At 41.9% G+C, this 23,940-nt stretch overlaps 1 protein-coding gene across 3 annotated transcripts in view; it reads right to left on the bottom strand.

Annotated features, from left to right (window-relative positions):
- The window catches only part of LOC122541070 (transmembrane 6 superfamily member 1-like), a 65,309-nt gene that overhangs the window by 22,712 nt on the left and 18,657 nt on the right, over positions 1-23,940 (bottom strand). For all 3 annotated transcript variants that reach the window (XM_043677581.1, XM_043677579.1, XM_043677580.1), the window contains exons 4-8: positions 22,904-23,007; positions 19,331-19,413; positions 18,823-18,941; positions 5,111-5,215; positions 3,348-3,440 (exon numbers count right to left, since the gene is read on the bottom strand). In XM_043677581.1, coding sequence (XP_043533516.1) covers positions 3,348-3,440; positions 5,111-5,215; positions 18,823-18,941; positions 19,331-19,413; positions 22,904-23,007 — 504 coding nt within the window. The remainder of the gene's footprint in view (positions 1-3,347; positions 3,441-5,110; positions 5,216-18,822; positions 18,942-19,330; positions 19,414-22,903; positions 23,008-23,940) is intronic.

Genomic DNA, 23,940 nt, shown 5'->3' with positions numbered 1-23,940 from the left:
TGGTAAAGCAAACCAGGGTGGGACTAATACATTTAATGGTAGGCCGTGGGAAGTGTTGCTGAACGGGGGGGGGGGGGGCCTAGAGTGCAAGTTCATAGTTCCTTGGAAGTGGCACTGCATGTAGACAGGGTGGTGAACGTGGCATTTGGCATGCTTGCCTTCATTGGTCAGAGCATTGAGTATAAGAATTGGGACATCATGTTGCATCTGTACAAGGCATTGGTGAGGCTACTTTTGGAATACTGTGCACAATCTGGTCAACCTGCTATAGGAAGGATATTGTTAAACGCGAAAGGGTGCAGAAAAAAATTTACAATCATGTTGCCGGGACTGGTGTTATCGAGAATGGAACGTTTAAGTTACAAAGGAGAAGCTGGATAGGCTGGGCTATTTTTGCCTGGGAGCATTGGAGTCTGAGGGGTGATCATATAGAGATTTATAAAATCACGAGGGGCATGGATAAGTTGAATAGCCACAGTCTTTTTCCAAGGGTAGGGGAGTCCAGAACTAGACAGCATGGGTTTAACATGAGAGGGGAAAGATTTAAAAGGGAGGTGAGGGGTAATGTTTTCACACAGAGGGTGGTGTATGTATGCAATGAGCTACCAAAGGAAGTGGGGACAATTACAATAATAAAAAGACTTTTGGACAGGTACATGAATAGGAACAGTTTAGAGGGATATGGACCAAACACAGGCAAATGGGACTAGTTTAATTTGGGATATTTGGTCAACATGGATGAGTTGGATATGGCTGTTTCCATACTGTGTGACTCTGTAATTTTAAGAACATAGCTTTTACTTTTATATTCTCTATCAAAGATAATTATTTACCTGGATTTATCCCTTTCAAAGTCACATTTTGATTAGATCTATCTTTAAAACACAACGAAACACGACCCTGGTTTATTTCCCTGTATTTGTACCCATTTTAAGTCTCTTTATCCTGTCTTCTAGAAGGACAAGGGCAGCTGCTCCTAAGAACACCATCACCTGCAAGTACCCCTCCAAGACACTGACTTGGAACAATATCGCCATTCCTTCACTGTCACTGGTTCAAAAAGTTGGAACTCCCTTCCAAACAGTACCGTGAGTGTCACAATGCCCCACGGATTACAACAATTCAAGATGACCCACCACCACACCAATTTGGGATAAGCAATAAATATTGGCCCAGCCAGTAACACGTGTCATTGATGGGTGTATTTCAGACTTATCTACTATCATTGGATTCTCTTTGTTCATTCATTCCTTTCCTTTTCCAGGCCAACATGAATACTTCCTGCCTAGCACTAATAGTGGATGTTGAGGTTAAAAAAGAGAGATCACACTTGGATTTCTATAGCACCTTCCCTTACCTCAGGATGTGCCCAAGCTCTTCAGAGCCAATGAAGGACTTTTGAAGTGACATAACTCTTACAATCTCGGTAACCCATAAATGTACAACTGATCTTCACTTATCATTTCTGGGAGAGTTTAGTAACTCCTGACTGATGTGGTTCCAATTGGCGAATGACAACAGCAAGTGGGAGAGAAATACAAATTGTGCGGGTTCAAACAGTGAAGACTGAATGACTGGGCACAGCATTCGCAGTAGTTTTTATTTAGTCCCTCCATGGCATGGGCTCACTGGCGGGGACAGCATTTGTTGACCAGGCTTTATTGCCCTTGAAATTTGTGGCTTGCTTATACCCTTTCAGAGAGCAATTCAAAACGAATTGAGGACCTGGAATCATACAAAGGCCAGACCAGGTAAGGACGGCAGATTTCATTCCATAAAGGAAAAGAGTGAACCGAATGGTTTTTATAACAATCAACGATATGTTTGTGGTTCACCCTTACGGAGACTAGCCTTAAATTCCAGACTTTTAATCAACAGAATTTAAATTTCACCAACTAAGTCAGTGGGATTCAACTCATGCCCACAAAATTATGCCCACTCGTGATCACTCCGCCAATGACATGCAGATCCTTGGCCTCCTCCATCGCCAGACCCTGACCACACGACGCCTGTAGGAAGAGTGCCTCATCTTCTGCCTAGGAACCCTCCAACCACACAGGATGAATATAGATTTCTCCAGCTTCCTCATTTCCCCTCCCCCCGCCTTATCTCAGTCCCAACCCTCGGATTCAGCACCGCCTTCTTGACCTGCAATCTTCTTCCCGACCTCTCCGCCCCCATCTCCTCTGCGGCCTATCACCCTCACCCCTTTCCACCTATCGTATTCCCAGCACCCCCCCCCCCCCCTCCCCAATTCCCTTTTATCTCAGCCCGCTTGGCACACCAGCCTCATTCCTGAAGAAGGGCTTATGCCCGAAACGTCAATTCTCCTGCTCCTCGGATGCTGCCTGGCCTGCTGTGTTTTTCCAGCACCACATTTTTCAACCCTGGTATTCCAGCATCTGCAGTCCTCACTTTCTCCCACAAAATTATAGCCTGGGTCTGCAGAAGAGTGGAGAGTGTGGTGCTGGAAAAGCACAGCAGGTCAGGCAGCATCCGAGAAGCAGGAAAATCGACAATTTGGGCAAAAGCCCTTCATCAGGAATCATTCCCGATGAAGGACTTTTGCTCAAAACGTCGATTTTCCTGCTCCTTGGATGCTGCCTGTCCTGCTGTGCTTTTCCAGCATCACACTCTCAACTCTGATCTCAAGCATCTGCAGACCCAAGTTTCGCCTCTGTAAAAGCGTGGTTCAGGGACATTCCTACCATGCCACTCTGACTTATTTCTTAGAATCTCTGCAGTGTGGAAGCAGGCCATTCAGCCTATCAAATCCACACCAACCTTCTGAATGGCATCATACCCACAGCCATCCCCCTACCCTATCCTTGTAACCCTGCATTTTCCCATGGCTAATCCACCCATCCTGCACATCACTGGATTCTATGAGACAGTTTAGCATGGCAACCCACCTAACCTGCACATCTTTGGATTGTGGGAGGAAACCCATGCAGACACGGGGAGAACGTGCAAACTCCACACAGACAGTTACCCGAGGTTGAACCTGGGTCCCTGGTGCTGTGAGGCAGCAGTCCTAACCACAGAGCCACCTTGCCACCCTGAATTTGGCACTGGATGCTACAACCAGCATTGAAGCCTAAATTAGTTTGCAAAGCACCTAACTCCGGTTTCAGGTAAAAGACACCAGCTTCCTATTTATTGGCTGGCATAGCCCAAGGGAAGAGAAAGAGCCCAAATTTTAGTACCCACAAGGTTTATAATTGGGTACCGTGATGATCAATTTCTCTGCAAGTGAATAAAGCTCCAAAGACTAATCTTTCCCTCTAACTCCTATATATCACAATATGTAATCCGACTGGCTAACCAAAGCCATAGTCCAATCCTACCTGTATCTTTGGGTAGGCTGCAGGGTCTCGCAGGTACGGCTCCTGGAGCTGCAGGTATTGTCGACACACCTTGATCGGACAATCCAAAGCCACCTATGGCCATTAATATGTAATTAGTACAGCCCACTGCGATAACTGTGAAAACATGGTGAGTGAACTGCACGGTCTCTCCAAGTTCAGCTGTACACTCAACACACTCAAAATAATATGGACTTTTCAGACACTCCTTCACTGTAACATTTGCAACAAAGCAACTACCTCGGGTCAGTTTCAATGCAGCAAGACAAAATGAATTAGCGAGTTCCTGAAACCAGTGGATAGATAGCCACCAGTTACAGAGTGGAATATTGAAAGGAATAAAGACTCTGGTCTGGATTTTCACAACAAGGGACAGGCAGTGGAAATGGCAGACGGAGCAGGTTCCCAACACAGCACCGACCATTTTTATAAGGGCAGGTCCCGTTTCATAGCTGTGGGATTGCGGAGCAAGTTCCTCATAGAGGTCACCCAATTGTGTCTGGTTCTTGGTGACCCAGGTGTGTAAAATATGGCATGTGCAGGTTAGACCTGCCAGGAGCCGTTCTGAGGTCAGTGGGTTAATGACAGTTAAGGTAGCACTTTGTATCTGGCCCTGGGACTTATCTGGGAAGGTAAGCTGCCCTTTGCAAGAGGTGAACTGTCCCTTGGCAGAGGTAAAGGCACACACTGGTATTGTAGGAAGTAGACATGAATATTGTGTAACAACTGCATATAACTGTGAAGATCATTGAAAACATCAATAAATTTGTCAAAGGAAACTGTCAAAAGTGTCAAGTGGACCTGCCAAAGGGAAGTGTGAAAACATGTGAAAAAGGCCTGTCAACAGAAATGGTCAAAAGGAACTGTCAGGCATTCCAAGGTATTTAAAACTTTTGCCCTTTGAAACATTGCAAAAAAAAATTCTGTTAAGGTCTAGAGTGGTAAAAACACTCATACCATTGGCTCACTTAAGCCTCAGGACATCTGTTACTGTATTAGCTCTGTATAACTGATTCACAACCTTTCATTATCACAACAGGAAGCCTGCCATTTGATAGTTTCGTTGACAGCATGATGAGGTTACAGACCCTTTGAAGCGAGACTATCAATTAAAAGGAAATACACACTGGAGTGAAATACTTGTTGTTAAGTGGGGTAGTGTAAACTAAGGAATGTAAATATAGTGAGTGGAATTTTATGAATTAAAGTTTTTTTTAGAAAGGTCTGCATTAAAAATTTGAATTCATCTCAATAGGAGGGCTAAAGTCTGGCTTTTACAAGGTTGGTGGGCTGGAGAACAGGTTGGCACGAGTTGATGAGGGGCTGGAAAGTGGACAGAGTTGTAGGTTGGCATGTGTTGAGGAGAGGGGGCTGTTTTCTACTTTAATCACTTTTAAAAGATAAAACTCAGTACAACGCTAGAGCACTGAGGTAGGCCTATCACCCAGCCCTGCGTCCACACTCCAGTAAACTCCACGTGCATTCCCAGGATCACCAGCCTGGCTCTCAGCAAAACTGGCTGCCTGAAAACCATAATTCCAACTTCAGGGCGCATTTGCCCGGAGCAGGCCTGTGGAGCCACCTCAGCGTTCCCAATTTTGCTGGGAATATCCAGGTCAGAAAGCTGTTGATTCAGGGAAAACAAACCGGAAAAAACCCCACTGAACCTCTTAAGCTACAACTCCTCGTGACATTGCAGTGATTGTGGTAGTTCAGAAAAAAAGTATCTTTTAAAGTTCTCTTACCAATCCTCTGAAGAGGCTGAATCCAATCGCAAAAAAGAGGGATATGGTCAACAACAGATCAAGAGGTCTCTGTAGCAGGTTCTTCTTTTGAACAATTTCAACAGCCTGAAATAATGGAGTAATAAAATAACAGCTTTGCTTCAAATTAATCTGAGCCTGAAAATATCTGTGAATTAATATGTAATGCATGCAATTGATATTTCTCTGCTGCTTTGCGAGAGATAACCAGTTCATTAATGAGGGAAACTGTTAGTCTTGCTTATAGCTTTCTTACTTCTGAATCAGAAGATCCCTCCCTCAGAATCTCCATCGCAAAAACCCACACTGATACCCTGAGTATTGCTGGAGGAGGTGATGGCTCACGGGTGAGATATATAAGCAAGGCTGTGCTTTCAGTGGGTGTAAAGGATCTCATAACACAATTTCAAAGAATAGGGTCCTAGGATGTCAGAAAAATCAATTACCTGTTCACAGTCACATGGCTGTCTCAGGCTCTCTATTTCCAACATTGTAACAATGGCTATGTATCACATAAGCTCACTGTTTGCTGCAAAGCATTTTGATGCAACCTAAAGTTGTGAAAGCATGCATTTTTTTAAACAGCCTCATTAAATAGGCAACAGATTTAGTAAGTGCTGTCTAAAGACCTGTGTTGAGTTACTGCAATGTATCTTTTACATAGTACATGCTGACACCACTGTACGTTGGTACTTTAGGGAGAAAAGGTTCAAGGTGGTGGATTGGGTGCCATTAAAACAAGTTGCTCTGTCCTAGTTTGCTTGACTGTTGTTCAACCAACAGTCAAGCAAATGGAGAACATTTCACCAAATGCCTGATCTCTGCTGTGTGTGGATGGTGGGCAGGCTTTGTTGATACAGGTGATTTATTCACCGCCGAATTCCCAGCCTCTAACTTGCTTTTGTAGCCATAATATTTAGAACGGTAGTTAGTTCATTTTCTGAACAAAGGTAACCCCCAGGATGTTGACAATGGGGGGACTCAATGATGGTTATGCTGTTTAACATCAAAGGGAGATGATATTTGTATTCAGTATTTGTCATAAGCCTCAATTTGTTTCTTAATACCAACCTTTATGTCCTTTGAGATCTGGTGTTCTCTGGTCTAGGTTCTACCCTTGGTCTTTGAGGGAAAATATTTGCCAGTGCTCCTTCTCACCACTCCTTTTAAGCCTCACTGCTGTATTCCTAAGTCCCACACAGGTCCCATACCAGACTTTCTGCTTCTTTGTAAGGGTCCTCACTTCACCTGCTCCTCAGTTTTCCCCAGATTTCCCCGGAGCCATGTCTCGCAGGGGGTCCTCGACACTGCACTCTGTCAAACATGGCTTTAATGTAGGGGAAAGTCGCTCTCACCTCACCTCTGGAATTCAGCTCTGTTATCTGTAATGATGACAGAGCTGATTGGTCCTGTCAATCCCGAACAGAGAATCAGTCAGCAGCTTATTGCTGAGTAAGAGCAATCCGATCTCACTGTCAACGATCCCTTCTATCATTCTGCTGATGACCAAGAATAGACTGATGGGGTGGTAACAGGCGGGGTTGGATTTCTCCTGCTTTTGTGAGCAGGAATAGCTGGGCAATTTTCCAGTGTTGTAGCTGCACTGCTTGGCTAGGGATGATGCTAGTTCTAGAGCATAGGACTTCATGCTACTGCTGGAATGTTGTCAGGGTCCAAGTCTTTGCAATCTCCAGTGCTTTCAGCTATTTATATCACATGAAATGAATCAAGTTGGTTGAAGGTTAGCATCTGTAATGCTGGAAGTCTCAGCAGGAGTCCAGGATGGGTGATCCACTCTGCACCGTTGGATTAAAACGCTTCAGTCTTATCTTTTGCACTAATGTGCACCACTATTAATGGAGACTTTTGCGACACATCATCCTCATGTGAGTTTTTTACTGGTTCCCCCACCATTCAGGACTGAATGCAGCAGGACAACAGAACTCAGACCTGACCCGTTATCACTTACATAACCATTACAAGAGCCAGGTCTTATCTATCCCCCTCCATCCCCATGCATTGGTCCCCTCACACCCACACAATGCTTTCACTTCAGTCCCAAATCTCCCATTCTTATTCATCAATAACACCTTCCAACCCAACCACTAATCTGGTCTTCACTTTGCTTGCAATCTGATCACCTCTGGTTTCACAAAGGAATAGCTCTTTGGATATTTGCTACCAAAACAAATGATCAAAGCATAACTGTTAAGGGGAAATGATTTGTAAATTTGTGCAAGGTAGAGAGATACGTGCAAAAGCCATGACTACACTCAGATCAAGATGTGTTGAGGCATTGGGTCTATGATTAACAAATAAGGTTTAATGTACAAAAGTCTGCTGTTATGTGCATGGACAGGGTGAATAGTGATCAAGGACAATTTTCAAATAAAACACTAAAACTGATTTAGAAGAAAAGGAATCTGGGTGTGACAGTGCATCGATCTCAAAAGGTTTATGACGATAGCAGGGATATTGTAGCAAATCAGCTGCTAGGATGTATTAACAGAACTATTCATGACAAAATGTTTTGCCCTTTTGCAAGATCTTAGTTAGGTCTCAGTTAGAATACTTTGTTCAGTTATGATTTGGAGATGCTGGTGTTGGACTGGGGTGTACAAAGTTAAAAATCACACAACACCAGGTTATAGTCCAACAGGTTTAATTGGAAGCACACTAGCTTTCGGAGCGATGCTCCTTCACAACCACCTGATGAAGGAGCGACGCTCCAAAAGCTAGTGTGCTTCCAATTAAACCTGTTGGACTATAACCTGGTGTTGTGTGATTTTTATCTTGGTTCAGTTATGGTGCCCCTCACACAGTGAGTCATATTGAGACTTTTGAAAGGATGCTGAAGAGAGACACTAGATAAATTCCCAGCAAGGAAAGTCTTTCAGTTGCCCAGATAGTCAGAGTCAAGTCTCTAAAAAATTGCACATATGGACTGCCTCAGTCAAGATCTAGAAGATGAAGTGACTACATTGATTTTGCATACACCACCAATTTTTTCAACTGAGTAGTTTAGGGAGGATCGACAACAGTCTTTAAAAAGTAGTGCAATGACAGGACGAGGTGAAATCCTGGGAGTACGTTCCTCTTGTCCCGATGACTGCCGATCCCACTCTGTAGGGTGTCAGCCTGTACAGCAGATATTCATTTGCTGAATTTCCCCGAGCAAGACCTGGGCTTATTTTTCACAAGAGGCAGAAAGGAGTAGGATGGGTCCTCCAGTCAGTTTGTATTCAATATCAAGGGTACGGCTAAGAATTTTCCAAAATTTTGTGCACCTCAAGGTTGTTCTGTTCACCTTTAAAAGGAATACGCGATGGGGTAGGAAGCATGTGCACAATGTGTTCAACTTGTATGGGACTGGATAGAGCAGATAATTCATTGCTGTCCATCAGCACTTAGATGTATCACACTGATCACCTTGAGTGCCTTATTCAACTTGCATTCAAATGCAAGTTATCCACTTATGGTTAAATAGTTAATTCCAAAACATGCAACAGCTGTTGAGCAGAAAAACAAATGTGATCTCACACGTGCAAATATTTTTCAAATGTTAAAACAAATCATGGATGGAGGTTTTCCAATTGAATAAAAATTCTCTGTTTTTGAAGTTTGCAAAATTAATTAATAATGAAGATTAAACAAAACATAAATTAGGGAGGAAAGTACTTTTCATATGTTGTGGGTGAATAACGCCATTGGGTCATTAATATTTGTAAAAAACTAATACAATCTTGTAAAAGATTAGGTGATAGCCTAGTGGTATTATTGCCAAACTATTAATTAAGTAATGCAGATAATGTTCTGGGGGTACAGGTTCAAATCCTGCCCTAGGAGATGGTGAAATTTGAATTCAATTTTTTAAAAAAATTGGAATTAAGAGTTGAGTGATGACCATGAGTCCGTAGCTGACTGTCTGAAAAAACCCATCTCGTTCACGAATGTCCTTTAGGGAAGGAGACTGCCATCGCAGTTTCAAATGTCATATGAAAATGCCAGGTGAAAGTGAGTACTGCAGATACTGGAGATTAGAGCCAAGAGTGTGGTGCTGGAAAAGCACAGCAGGTCAGGCAGCATCCGAGGAGCAGGAAAATCAATGTTTCAGGCATAAGCCCTTCATCAGGAATGCGGCCATCTGAAAATGCCACCTGGTCTGGCCTTCATGTGACTCCAGACCAACAGCGACGTGGTTGACTTTTAACTCCTAACTCTCTCTGGGCAATTAGGGATGGGCAATAAACACTGGCCCAGCCAGTGATGCCCTAATCCCATGAATAAAAAGAATGATGTTTCTTTAAGGGCACAGGTTTTATGGACATAGGTTACATAACCCAGTCTTGTGTGTCCTTGAATTCTACAGATTGAGGGGGTGATCTAATCAAGACGTTTAAAATATTAAACAGATATTATAGGGACAACATTAAATGATACTTCCTGTGTTGAGAGCATCCTCTCTCAATTAGAGAGAAGCCATTTTGGAGGGAAATTAGGAAACATTCTTCCATACAATGGGTGGCAGAAATCTGGAACTTTCCATCCAAGGCCATGGAGGTTGTTTCAAAACAGAAATTGATAGGTTCTTCATCAATAAGGGATGTGGCGTGAAGGCGTATTAATGGAATGGAGGTACAGATCAGTCATGACTAACTGCAATGGTGGAGCTAAACATCCCTGTTCCTGTTTGTCTCAAGCTATTCAAGTGATAAATTAAAACGGATAATAATAAATGCTGAATGTACCCCAGAAACTAGCACCATTTTCTGCACCTGTACAAATATTATAGGCTCTAAATATTTATCATACTTTAAACACAAAACTACCAAAATTAGACACATGTTTATGGGAAAAGGGTTCACAAACATTCTAACATTCAAAACTTCAGTAAAATGAAGCTTTAATATATCCAATTAAGACTGACAAAAAGAGTTCAGAAAGCAAACAACATTGTCCTGTAAATCAGTGTCGAAATGATTCTCAATCTATACAAATCTATGAAGGAATCGGTTACTCAGTACAGAGCCTCCCACTATTTACTCTTCTGCAGTGATTTAAACTGAATGCCTAACCTCGGGTCTATTTGTATATTTGCTTCCAACATACAGGAAATCAAGCTAAAAAACCCACACAGAGCACACTTTGCTTATCACAAATCTCTCAATCAGAAAGTTTGAATACCAACAAAAATGGAATATCATTTTTGTTCATTCACATTTTTATAACCTGATAAATTACCAAAACATTTCTGTTGGGAATCATTTGAGACAAGAATCAAAAATTTGGGCATTTTGACAAAGCTGCTGAACCCCCCCACAGCAGGTCCACCATCCGAAGGTGTATCAAGGTCTTCTCCTTTACCTGTCTCTGTCTCAACTCCACATCCCACCAGCAGAACACACAGGGACAGACCTGCAATTCAACCACTGCACTACATCTGAACTTAGTGCCTTGTGGCATGGTGTACTGATGGAAAGCTGCAGTGGGGAAGCTGAAAACAAACAAATAATTTGATACCATCCGTCTGTTCAGTGATGGATTTGCATAAACCATATCCAGCAGCACTGCTTTGTACGAATGGATTGCATTTCCACCATGTTTTCACCCGATCATAGTTAGAACCTAAGAAATAGGAGCAAGAGTAGGCCATCTGGCCCATTGAGCCTGCTCCAGCATTCAATAAGATCACAGCTGATCTTTTGATGACTCACCTCCACTTACCTGTCCTCTCACCACAACCCTTATCTCCTTTATTGTTCAAAACTCCAACTATCTTTGTCTTTAAAACATTCAGTGAGGTAGCCTCAGCTGCTTCATTAGACAGGAAATTCCACAGATTCACAACTCTCTTGGGTGAAGAAGTTCCTCCTCCACTCAGTCCTCAATCTGCTCCCCTTTATTTGGAGGCGATGCCCCGCTCGTTTTAGTTTCACCCACCAGCGGAAATGACCTCCCTGATTCTATCTTATTTATTCCCTTCATAATTTTATATGTTTCTATAAGATCTCCCCTCATTCTTCTAAATCCAATGAGTATAGTCCCATTTACTCAATCTTTCCTCATAAGCCAACCCTAATGAGTCCGGAATCAACCTAGTGAACCTCCTGTGCACCCCCTTCAATGCCAGTACACCCTTTCCCAAGAGACTAAAACTGTACACAGTATTCCAGGTGTGGACTCACCAGCACCCTATACCGCTGCAGCATAACCTCCCTGTTTTTAAACTCCATCCCTCTAGCAATGAACGATAATAGTCCAACTACCTTCTTAATTACCTGCTGCACCTGTAAATAGTTGCCCTAGTACTTCCTTTCAGAACTGATGACTTCCACATGTAACACGTCAGTGAACTCAATAAAATATGGTGCTGAAAAGGGCACAGAAGGTCAGGTAGCATCTGAGGAGCAAAAGAGTCGATGTTTCAGGCTTAACCCTTTGTCAGTCCTGATGAAGAGTTTATGCCCAAAATGTTGACTCTCTTGCTCCTCAGACACTGCCTGACCTGCTGTGCCTTTTCCAGCTCCACACTTTACTGACTCTGCCTCTCCAGCATCTGCAGTCCTCACTATCTCCTGTACGTCAGTGCCCTAACAGATCATCGCTATACCTGGGATCATGTCCCAAGGCTCCAAGGGAAGGAGAGGAAGTGCACTGCTCACTGCAGCTCACACTGACAAACGTGTTTGATCTTGAAGCCTGCCGCCTGGAGGAATGACTTCAAGTTTTCAATTTTAAGTTGAGTTGGAGCCTTGTGGCCTGTGAAACCACAGAGACATTTGTGTTAGCCCTGCATCCATAGGAAGAGGTTGGGAGTAACATCTATAGGATTCCTCATGGAAATTTCTTTATTCTCCCTACTTTAATAAAAGAGGAGGAACACATTATGGACGATAGTAGAGGAGAATGACATTTGAGAAGGATGTAGCATTTAAGATATTACTCCACTATCCATAAGAAAATTACAAGATGCACAGATGCACCAAGCTCTGAATGGGAGAAGTGCCTTTTACCAGAGAGAGCTGTTCCACTGTCCACATGAAGGTCTCATGTCAGGATTGACATAGACTCCTCATCATAGAGTCTTATATTGCAGATACAGACCTTCGGTCCAACCTGTCCATGCTGAACAAGTTTCCCCAAACTAAACTAGTCCCACTTGCCTGCATTTGGCCCATATCCCTCGAAACCTTTCCTATTCATGTACCTATCCAAGTTGTATCTGCTCCAACTTCTAACATTTCCTCTGGCAGTTCATTCTACATGCGAATTACCCTCACGGCCCTTTTAAATCTTTTTCCCCCTTACCTTAAAAATATGTTGCCTAGCTTTGAAGTCCTCAATCTAGAGACAGAACCTTTGCTATTCAATGTCACTCATGATTTTATAAACCTCTCTGAAGTCACCCCTCAACCTCCTATGCTCCAGTAAAAAAAAATTCCTAACACATGCAGCCTCTCCTTATAACTCAAACCCTCCAGTCCTGGCAAACATCCTGGTAAATCTCTTCTGAACCCTCTTCAGCTTAATAATATCCTTCCTATAGCAGGACAACCAGAACTGGACACAATACTCCTGAAGAGGCCTCACCACTGTCCTGTACAACCTGAACGCAATGTCCCAATCCTGAACTCAAAGATCTGAGCAACACTTTTTAGCCACCCTGTCTACCTGTGATGCAACTTTCAAAGAACCATGTACCTGAACTTCTAGGTCTCTCTGTCACTCAGGTTTTGAGCCACTGGCTCATTTCAAGCTGCCACAAAGTGGGTAGGCAGCAGCAGGACAGGGAGAAGGGAGGATCTGAGTGATATCACCCAGGGTGCACATCTGCCAAGTAGCTGGCACCAGTCGTATTGAGGACAAACCAGCACGATAAAGGAAATGTGTTAGACCCCTGCTTTACACACACAAACACCTGAAACCTAGATGCACCTCTTGCTGCCTGTACCAATGTGGCAGATGGGACATGCTGCCTACCATGCTGGATGCCCTATGCCTCCTCCAACTATATCATCTTTGTAAGCATTTCAATTTTCTTCCTCCAATTACTGGGGAATGGTATAGCCCCTGCTCCCTACAGGGCTGGGCAGAAGATCAAGGGAATCATTGTCATATCGGACACAATCTCCCAGCATCCGTAAGCACCTGCTTCTCTCAGTTCCACACTCACATTGGTCTTTTCAATAAAGTTGAGAATATCTCATTTGGGTGCAATATCCCCTCACACTATAGAGCATGGCAAAGCATGGCCTGAAAGCCAAAACTGAGGTTCAAATTGCCAAATGCAGCACACTGACCTGACTTCTTGGATTTGTCCACACAACCCTCCTCCTCTACACCTGGCAGAGGTGGCACAGTGGTTAGTAATGCTGCATCACAGTACCAGGGACCTGAGTTCAACTCTAGCCCTGAGTGACTGTGTGCGGAGTTTGATTGTTCTCACAGTGCCTACATGGATTTCCTCTGGGTGCTCTGCTTTCATTCCACATTCCAAAAATATGCAGTTTAGGTGGATAGGCCATGCTAAATTCCTAAAGGGCTTTTGCCCGAAATGTCAATTTTCCTGCTCCTCGGATGCTGCCTGAGCTGCTGTGCTTTACCAGCACCACTCTAATCCTGACCCATGCTAAATTGTCCATAGTGTTAAGGGATGTGTAGATTAGGTGGACTGTCCATGGGAAATGCAGGGTTACAGGGATGGGGTTGGTCTGGGATGCTCCTTGTTGCGGACTTGATGGGCTGAATGGCCTGCTTCCACATTGTAGGGTTTCTAAAACACCCTTCCTGAGGTAAGGAAACTAAAACAATATTCTAAATGTGGCCTCTCTAAGGACTTAAACACTTTCATAAAACATCTTTATTTTGATGATCCAAATTCCATATGCCATTTGCTTTCCTTATTGCCTGCTGTATTCCATGCTAACTTGATTTGATTTGAGTACAAAGACTCCCAGGTTCCCCTGACTACCATCATTTACCAATCTTTGATGAAGCTTCCAGGATACTCCCAGAGGACGGGTGCCCCTACTCATAATTATTTCAATCAGTCTCTATAATGATAAATAACAGAAAATGTTGGAAATAAGATAAACAGTCACCATGGATACAGAGAAGAAAGCCTTTCATTTAAAGAGCTCAATTAAGACAACCACGCAAACCCAAAGTTTAAAAGATTGTTAGTTCTTCATGATTGTCTCTTTAATTTCAGATAAAATGTAAACTGTAGAATTAAACATGCAGTCATAAGTCTTGTTCTGAATTTACCCAATCAGAATACTTGTGGCTTGGTTCTTTAAACGGTGTGGTGAAGTGCAAGGTATTTTATAATGAAGAATGTGCCAGACATTGACATATGTAAACAATTGCCAAAACAATGGCGGTGACTTTGAGTAGGCTGTTTGTCTCCAATTCTCATAGGGAAGTGTTAGGGATTGTTGGTTTTATGAAGTCATACTTTAAACTGTCCATTTAATTTCAAGACAGAATGGAACTGATTAAGCTAAAGGACAGATAATCCACATTTCTACGACGTTATAGTGCACGTGTGAATAGTATTGCCAGGGAGATGGAATTTCGGAGAGAGTAGTGCACAGGAAGCCATTGTAGAATTGGATTGCAGGTTTTCCTAAACTTTCCAGAAGATAAGTCTGCAAGAAAAAGAGGGACCAGAAAGATAGAAACAATCATTCTCAATGCAGAATGAGAGGTGGAGCTCAATTCAGACGTGACCAGGTTTAAGAGGATCTAAACAAGACTGGAAGATTTGCCAAGCTTTGGCTACTGGGAGGAATCTCTGCAACTGTCAGGGCACAGTTAGAGGTTATCCACCTGGAAAAGGAAAAAGAAAGGAATGTTTCCGGAGCTGAGAATAGCATTAAGTGGTTCCTGGAGAACAGGGCAGAGTAGGGAATATCTGTGGCCAGCTTTTTCCGTAATTTGAAAAATTAAAGAGAATATTTTTTCTGTAGGTGAATATAAGTTATGTATTGAATAAAGTTTGGACAAAATTGCTTTTCATTTGTTTGTTCCATACAAGTCTTAATATTTGAAATCTTGTTGTGCAATTCCTCCAGTCGCTCACCAATTTCTTTTAACAAGCTAATTGTCTCTGCAGAGATTGTAACACTACATACAAAATTAAAAATCACACAACACCAAGTTATAATCCAACAGGTTTATTTGGAAACACTAGCTTTCAGAGCTCTGCTCCTTCAACAGGTGGTTGCAGTGCTCTGAAAGCTAGTGCTTCCAAATAAAGCTGTTGGACTATAACCTGGTGTTGTGTGATTTTTAACGTTATACACCCCAGTCCAACACCGGCACCTCCAAATCATGACTACATACAAAACAGCTTTATACAGAGTTTACTCAGTTTAATGTCCCAAATTGGATGATATTTCAGAGGAGCAATCATCCCTGCTTCTTCCATAATCATTTTTTCTTAAAGAATGTCCCTCAGCCTTTCTTCAGACCTTTCACACCGTTTCTTAACTCTGTATTTATTCTCATCTACTTTTCTTCCTCCTTTTCCATCTTTTCCATTAGTTCTGCCATCTGCTCCCTCAGTATAGCTCTTGTCCCTGTCCCCTTTACTTTACTGCTTTTTTCTTCTTATTCTGTAAAAGGTTTGGACACACAAAAGCATTGTAACCGATGCGTGCCAGGATAAAGATGGCTGCCATGGTCAGACAGGGAAAGGCAATAAAGAAACTATGGTAACACACAAAGGTGGGAAGAAAAATGATGGGCTATGCATGGCTTAGAAATAACCTCTCCCCAAGAGACTGTACTATCTACTGGTGATTTTACTAAATCAACCTGAAACTGGGATTCCAAGAAATCACTGCAACACATGTGGATGGGAGGTCAAATTGCCAAGGTTTTGTTTGATAAGATTGGAAAAGCTGGTTTAGGGCTACATTACACATACAGATACCATGGGTATGATCAAATATGTGAAAAATTTACCACATAGCAAGTCGGGTGACTAGAAGCAAAGCTTTTTAATTATATATAAATGGATAAATGTTCTATATACATACACACTAAGTTGGTCAAGTTACACAGGGTAGTTCATCTAAATATGGCTCTCCTCCATCAACACTAAGCAATGTTCACATTCTTAGCAGACCGTACACTCTCTCTGTTTAAAAATAGGCTATGCAAATGTGAACCAGTTCATGAAGGTGTAGTGGGGAACAAATCACTCCTAGAATTGTCCAAGCTAGAATAAGTGCATGCTAAAGGGGAATTTAAGAGCAGTATATAATAGTAGCTTGTTCATCATTCTCATCATTGCACTATTGTCTATTTTCATTTTGGGATGAATATTGAGTTATATTAAGTAGTGATAATGGTAGTTAGCAATAATCCACAAAGGATGAGAGACTATCTTTTTCCCAATAGGGATCATAAAATCATAAGGAATTGGGGCAGGAGTGGACTATTTGGCCTATTGAAGCTGCTCTGCCAATAAATAGGACCATGGCGGATCCACGTTGTATTTAGCCCACTTCCCTGTATCAACCATAGTCTGACTCCCTTGTCAATCGCTTATCTGTCTAACTCAGCCTTAATAAATCAATGACTGAGCCCGCACTGCTCTCAAATGGAAGAGAATTCCAAAGAAGAATGAAGGAATGAGAGAAGAATTTCCAATTGCTGCCCACAAAAGCAACCATCCACTCAGCACTTTCCCCAAAGTCTGACACATTTCATTAAGTGAAGAAGGCATTTGGTACGTTTGCCTTTATTGGTTGGTGCATGGAGTATAGGAAAGATGTTGTTAAATTTGAAAAGATTCATAAAAGATTGACAAAGATGTTGCTGGGGTTGGAGGGTTTGAGCTATAGGGAGAGGCTGCATAGACTGGGACTATTTTCTCTGAAGGTTTGGAGGTTGATTTGTATCTTGTAGAGTTCATAAAATCATGAGGGACATGGATAGGGTGAATAGTTGAGGTGTTTTCCTAGGGATATGGGAATCCAAAACTAGAGGGCATCGGTTTAAGGTGAGAGGGGTAAGATTTAAAATGGATTTAAGGGGCAACTTTTTCACACAGAGGGTGGTGCAGGTTTGGAATCAGCTGCCAGAGGAGGTGGTGGATGCTGATAAAATTACAACTTTTAAAAGGCATCTGGAGGGTATATGGATAGGAAGCGTTTAGAGGGATACTGGCCAATTGCTAGAAAATGGTACTAGATTAATTTAGGATATCTGGTCGGCATGGACAAGTTGGACCAAAGGCTCTGTTTCCCTGCTGTACATCTCTAAACTCTGTGACTCTAAGAATCACCTCTAACTGACAACTGAGCAGAGACTGACAACTGGCCTTATATGGGTTGAGGGGCACAACTCTGCAAGCATGGGGCAAGATGAGATAGCCAGCTACTGCAGCTGGCATTGGATTGAATCTGTTGGCATCATTCAGTATCACACTGTAGCCAACTGAGATAACCAACCAAATTACGAAGGAAAAATACTATTCAAGACTGGATACCAAAATCCTTCAAGACCACTTACTGGTCTTGTTATTAATGGTAACAACTTTACTGAATCTCCAATGTGCACAATGTTCCCTTGACCACTTAGAGGAGTGGGTAGAATCAGGCAAGGAGCTGATACAGGAGCAAGGAGCCACCGCACTGATTTAATTCATTTGGATTCCATGTGTGAAATTTACTTAGTACCAAGGACAAAGCCACACGTCGAGAGGACTAACCTAACTTCCAAAACTTGTTTCTCCAGTCTGTTTGTTCAGTCTGAAATATTTTAGGAAGTTCCTCTACATCAAAGATTCCAAATACACAAGAAATAAATGACTATACAATAGGTAAAGTTCTAATTCATTATTAATCTACCCAGCCCATTTTCCCCTCCCCAAACCTTTCCCTTCTCCATTCAACATGCTGGAATGTTATTTCATTGATTCAGCAACCTCTGCTATTTGATGTGCTCTTTGCCCGATTTTAGATATCAAGACTGCTGAAGATCCTACTGGCAAAGAACAATGTCATGGCCATAGCATCCGATGCACCTTCCAACAAGGGCCACAGAATGAATCCAAATCATCAGGATCCCACCCTCCCCTCCAACCCCATCCCCATCCCACTCACAGGATGCTAAAGACAACTGCAGGCTGTGTGTTAGAATGCCCCAATTTCTTGGATGGCTGCAAAGACAGGCAAGAAAGTCAACACCATCCAACATGAAATGTGAACACCGGCTATCACTGGAGGACAGTGGCAACAAGAGCTAGTCAAGGCTTCTTCAGCTTTACCACCCCAAATCCATAACCTGGAACAGCAAGGGTAACTGGTACTCGGAAACACCATTGAGTTTGTTTATCTCTCCAAGTAGCACACCATTCAAACTTGGCTTCCCCACATGGTTGCTAGGTCAACAGTCTGGAATTCCCTACCTGACAGCCTTGTGGGTATACCTACACTTCAGGTACTTCAGCACTGGAGACACCACCACTTTCTCAAGAGAAACTCGTATTGAGCAACTAATGTTGTCCTTAATGTAAAAAAAATGAACTATGGAAAAAATAACATGTTGGCTTCTCCTGATCATGTCAATTAAACAAACTCTTATCCGGCACTCATAGTTGGGATCCTTCCCAACTTTATCCTCAACATAAAAGTCAATTTTTTAAAGTAAACGGTTGACGATTAATATGAGGTACTGACCTTAGGTGCAGATTCATTCTCAAGAGGCTGGTGATAAATCTGGAGAACAGCCCACATGGGAAGGACAAGGTACGGTATAATCAGGAGGCTGACTGGACCAAGTTTGCTGCCATATTTCCCTAGTGAATATTTCAAAACAAGGAAGATTCAGAACTAGGCCTTGTAGCCAACAAATTTCCACTAAGAAACATTAAGAAGAATTACATCAAGTCCTTTCTGCTCATATTCTTCTCAATCTAGTCTTGGATATTTACAGATTAAATGACTTTAAATCAACACATTTTCATACTAATGTTTTCTATTATTTAAGACCTGTTATTGAAACTTCATAAAATGACTGAAGAAACAGAGTGAGTAAGAGGGAGATATATAAATGCACACATGTGCGTATATACTGTCAAAAAACATGATCAGAGAATATGTATGCAAAATGTAAAGAGAATTCCCATGATAGTCAAAGAGAGGCAAAAGACACATGAAGGCAGAGATAGAATAAAGTTGAACCTACCAACAAGGTTTCCCGATAAGAATACAAAGGTACTCATTAGAATTGATCCAACCCAGTATAAACCAATGGTTCTGTAACTCTGCCTGCAAAATATAAACTAGGTTACTTACATGTAGCACCATCAACAGTCTTATACAGCACAAGTTAAAACCACCGTCTTCAACAGTCATTATCTCCACCACCAAAGCACAATGTGTAACATATACAAGATGCACTGCAGTAATTCACCATAGGTTCCTCAGACAGCACCTTCCAAACCCACCCCCTCTACCATCTAGAAGAACAAAGAAAATGAAACATGGGAACACCACCAGTATTTCCCTCCAAGTCAAACAAATCCTGTCTTGGAGCTATATCGATGTTCCTCCACTATTGCAAATCACTATGTATTTTTAATCAGAACATTAACAGTCATACTTTCCTGTATAACTTTGGGAAATTTCTAACAAAGACCATTTTCTTGCAACATGTTCTCTTCAACTTTCCTTTCTCATACCCACCCAATTCTGCAGTCTTCTTATTCCTTGAAGGTGCTAACTCAAGTTGGATTTTAATTCTCCCAGTTCCTCCTGAAAGTGCCCATTTCTTTTTTGCATGCTTGAACAGGAAGTGTCAGGATGTTATTCAAACATGGACTGCTCTCAGCCCAGACTGCTTCTGATGGCAAACACCCAAGCAGATTTCCAAGAGAGCTTGAGAGAAATTAGTCAAATAATAGCAAAGTGCTCTGCATGCTGTAAACCTGAAATAAAAATAGACAGTGCTGGACAAACTTAGCAGGACTGGCAACATTTGTGGAGAGGGAAACAGCATTAATGTTTCGAGCCTTTTTCCCAGGGTAGGAAAGTCAAAAACTATAGGGCATAGGTTTAAGGTGACAGAAGAAAGCTTTAAAGGAAACGTAAGGGGCAACTGTTTCACGCAGAGCGTGGTGCATGCATGGAATGAGAGGAAGTGGTGGAAGCTGGTACAATTACAACATTTTAAAGGCATCTGGGTGGGTATGTGAATAGGAAGGGTTTAGAGAGATTATGAGCCAAATGCTGACAAATGGGACTAGGTTAATTTACGATAGCTGGCCAGCATGGACAAGTTGGACTGAAGGGTCTGTTTCTTGCTGTACAACTCTATGACTGCAAGTCCAACATGGCTCTTCCTTAGAACTGGTGTTACTGGATTTGAAACTTTAACTATTTCTCTCTCCACAGCTGCTGCGAGAGCTACTGAGTTTCTCCAGCACTTTCTGTTTTTATTTGAGGGAAATTAGCGGTTTGATTTTTGCCAAGGAGCATAATATATCTCCCATACCATCATCACTGTGCAGAGCAGATCAAATAGGGACCTACCCTTCACTACCTTACCAAGCAATATATTTATCACTGCTCGGTGCTCTGGATAGACCAGGTTATCAGAGAACATGGAACTTACTTCACCAAAGGAATTTCAAACGCCATCTAATAAAAATTAAAATGTTCTAATCTTTTATGAGGCACATTCTCTTTGATTTAAAGAGCAAGAACCTTTGATTGAGTACTTTTCTAGGACTCATGGCTCAATAAATTCATAGGTGCATCGAATAACTTGCAGCCAGTTAATAGGTTTCCATTGTGATGAATGCAATGTCAAACATTACAACAAATCAGGTCAAATTGCAAACAAAGTCTGCTCTATATTTCAATGCTGCATCAGTGGAGAACACGCAGAGGGTTTGGAACAAAAACCTATTACTGAACCATGAGGTGTGCATTAATTATTAGAAGCCAGCACGCTAATTATAGCCTTTGAAGGTCAGTTCCCATTAATTCAGGGTTCAGTATTTAATTGGACTGCAGAAAGGTTTAGATTTTAGGAATTAGAAACAATTGGCTAAGCTTTAGGAATGTCACATTTAAAGATATGGAATGATACCTTTTGCCAAATCAACATAGTTCCATCTTTTCAACCTCTCCCATGCACTGTCAAGGATGGACAAGCATTGGTAGAGTAGTAATATCATTAGGAGAAAGTCAGGAAGAAGGGCTCATGCCCGAAACGTCGATTCTACTGCTCCTTAGAAGCTGCCTGACCTGCTCCGCTTTTCCAGCAACACATTTTCAGTAGTAATATCATTAGGCTAGTAATGGAGGCACCCAGGCTAATCTTCTGCAGACAATGGGTCAAATGGCAATTGGTGGAATCTAAACTTAATCTGGACTTTGGAAGCTAGTTTCATCGTGACCATTAAAGGTTGGCATGAAAATCCATCTGGTTCATTAAAAGCTCATAAAGGAAGGAAATCTGCCTTCACAGCTGATGTAGCCAACGTGTGATTCCAGACTCTCAGCAATGTGGCTGGCTCTCTCCAAAATAGATTTGCAAGCCACTCAGTTGAAGGGCAATTATGAATGGCCAACAAATACTGGCTTTGCCAGCAACAGCAAAATCCCACAAAAGAATTTTAGAAATTAGAAAAAAGGTGTTTTTGTCACTCTCTTGTGGGACGTGGATGTCAATGGCTGGACCAGCATTGAGAAGATAGTGGTCAAATTGCAAACTGACTGAAGGAAACAGAGTTCATCAAGTCTGTGGAGCTAACAGTGGAATATGGCCATTTTGTGAAACTGGCTATGTCTAGAATGGTTGTTTCATTAATTTTCAGGATGGAGGCATCTTTGGAGAGGCTGCCACTTATCACCCATTCCTCATAAACTTGGAACTGGCAATAACATGAAGTGCACTGAAAACACAGAGCGTGCCGTGTACGGATGTTTAAGTGGTTTTGTGTACTGATAGAATGAGATCTTAACTCTTTCACTTGGGCAGTTAAAACTGAGGGCCTTTTCAGTGTCCTAGTTTTGAAAACATGCCAAGAAATTAATGAGCCTATTACTTCACATGTCATGTGTGATGACACTCTTGGCTTTAAGAGGTGTGTTTTGTCTTGGTTACTTTTAGAAAGAGATTGGGGAATAGATGGCGAGCAGTCCATGAGAAGAAAAACAACTTTTGAGGCCTTGGCGTTTTTTTTTTAAGTTGGAACAATAGAAGCAGCCTGAGTGGGTGTGGTCAAGCTCTCACAGATCCAGGATTTTTAGTTAGCTTTCGGCTGTTGTTGCTGGAGTCTCAGCAGGGTTGGTAGACAGTGAATTTCTCCCAACTGCTACACACACTCTCTCTCTCAAAATTGTTGTTTGATGTTCTTGCCTCCCAGATTGGAGAATTGCATGTGAGACAATCTGTTTTCTGAATTTGCCTTTTGCCACAGGTGTGCATGTAGGATGTTACTATATTGGAACAGTTAATTAGTAATAGTTACTGCAGCTGTTATCCTGTTAAGTTTTCCAATCGAGTTAAGTTCTTCTTCCTTTTGTTGTACTTTAACTATAGTGTCTGAAGAAATTGTATTTAGCTTAAGGTCAAGTAGTTTGACCAATCAATACAGCACCTCACATTTACCTTTAAAATAAGAAAAACTTAGCGTCTAAGCTTCCTTCTTAAAATACTTTGAGGGGGTCTAGCCTGGTCCAGAAGAAATGCTGTACAGATGGATATTTGCATGCTCTCTTTTAGGAAGATATTTCCTCTGAAACTTACTCCCATGCAATAGCTGCTACCATCAGGAGATACATTAAGTAATGTGCTGAACCATCCCAGTAGCAAATCATATGTCCATGGCCTGTGCTCAGGTAAGGTTCACCCTGCATCATGAAAACAACAAACATTTTATTTGCAGGAGTCAAACAACAGTGAGCATTAGAGAGTCTGAAATTATTACTTGGTTATTTAAAATATTCTTCATACATGACACTATTCATAAATTCAAGAAAAGATCATAACTTTCAGCCTTTACTGTCCTGTCAAATTTTAAACTAATTAACCTACCAATTACACAGTAAGTGCTTGAAAACCATTCTTGGAACTTGTTATATATATATATATATTCCTATTAAACTTCCAGTCCCAAACCAAAGTATAAATAAATCTGATGGCAGGAAATTGGACAAGTTGAAAATTTATCTACAAAGCCATCACCAAGGTCACTGGTAATTTTTTCATATCGCGCATTAATTGCATTAAGATCTTTCACTAATGTTGCAGTGGTGGCTCAGTGGTTAACACTGCTGCCTCACAGAGCCAGGGACTTGGATTCCATCCCAGCCTTGGGAAGCATCTGCTGGAGTTTGCACATTCTCCCTTTGTCTGTGTGGGTTTCCTCCCACAGTCCAAAGGCATGCTGGTTAGGTAAATTGGCCATGCTAATTGGCTCATTGCATCCAGGAATGTGCAGACTAAGTGGACCAGCCATAGGAAATAGAGGGTTGGGTCTGGGTGGGATGGTCTTTGCAGGGTTGATGTGGACTTGATGGGCCAAATGGCCTGCTTCCACATTGTAAGGTTTCTAACAGTATAAAATTTTTCTTATTTCACCATTCTGTTTCTAACATTACCTCCACAGTATAATGATGAAAACTAGACAGGTTATAGAATTTGAGTTGAGAACACAGGAAATAGGAATAGATCATTTACCCCTCAAGTCTACTCCATCTTCGGACAAGATTATGCCTGACCTGTAGCCCATATCCTGACACCCGCCTTTTACATTAACGGTCTCTTAATACTTTCACACCTTT

This window comes from Chiloscyllium plagiosum, chromosome 36 (genome assembly GCF_004010195.1).
Source record: "Chiloscyllium plagiosum isolate BGI_BamShark_2017 chromosome 36, ASM401019v2, whole genome shotgun sequence".
NCBI lineage: Eukaryota > Metazoa > Chordata > Chondrichthyes > Orectolobiformes > Hemiscylliidae > Chiloscyllium > Chiloscyllium plagiosum.
This window is presented reverse-complemented; position numbering and strand designations above follow the sequence as displayed.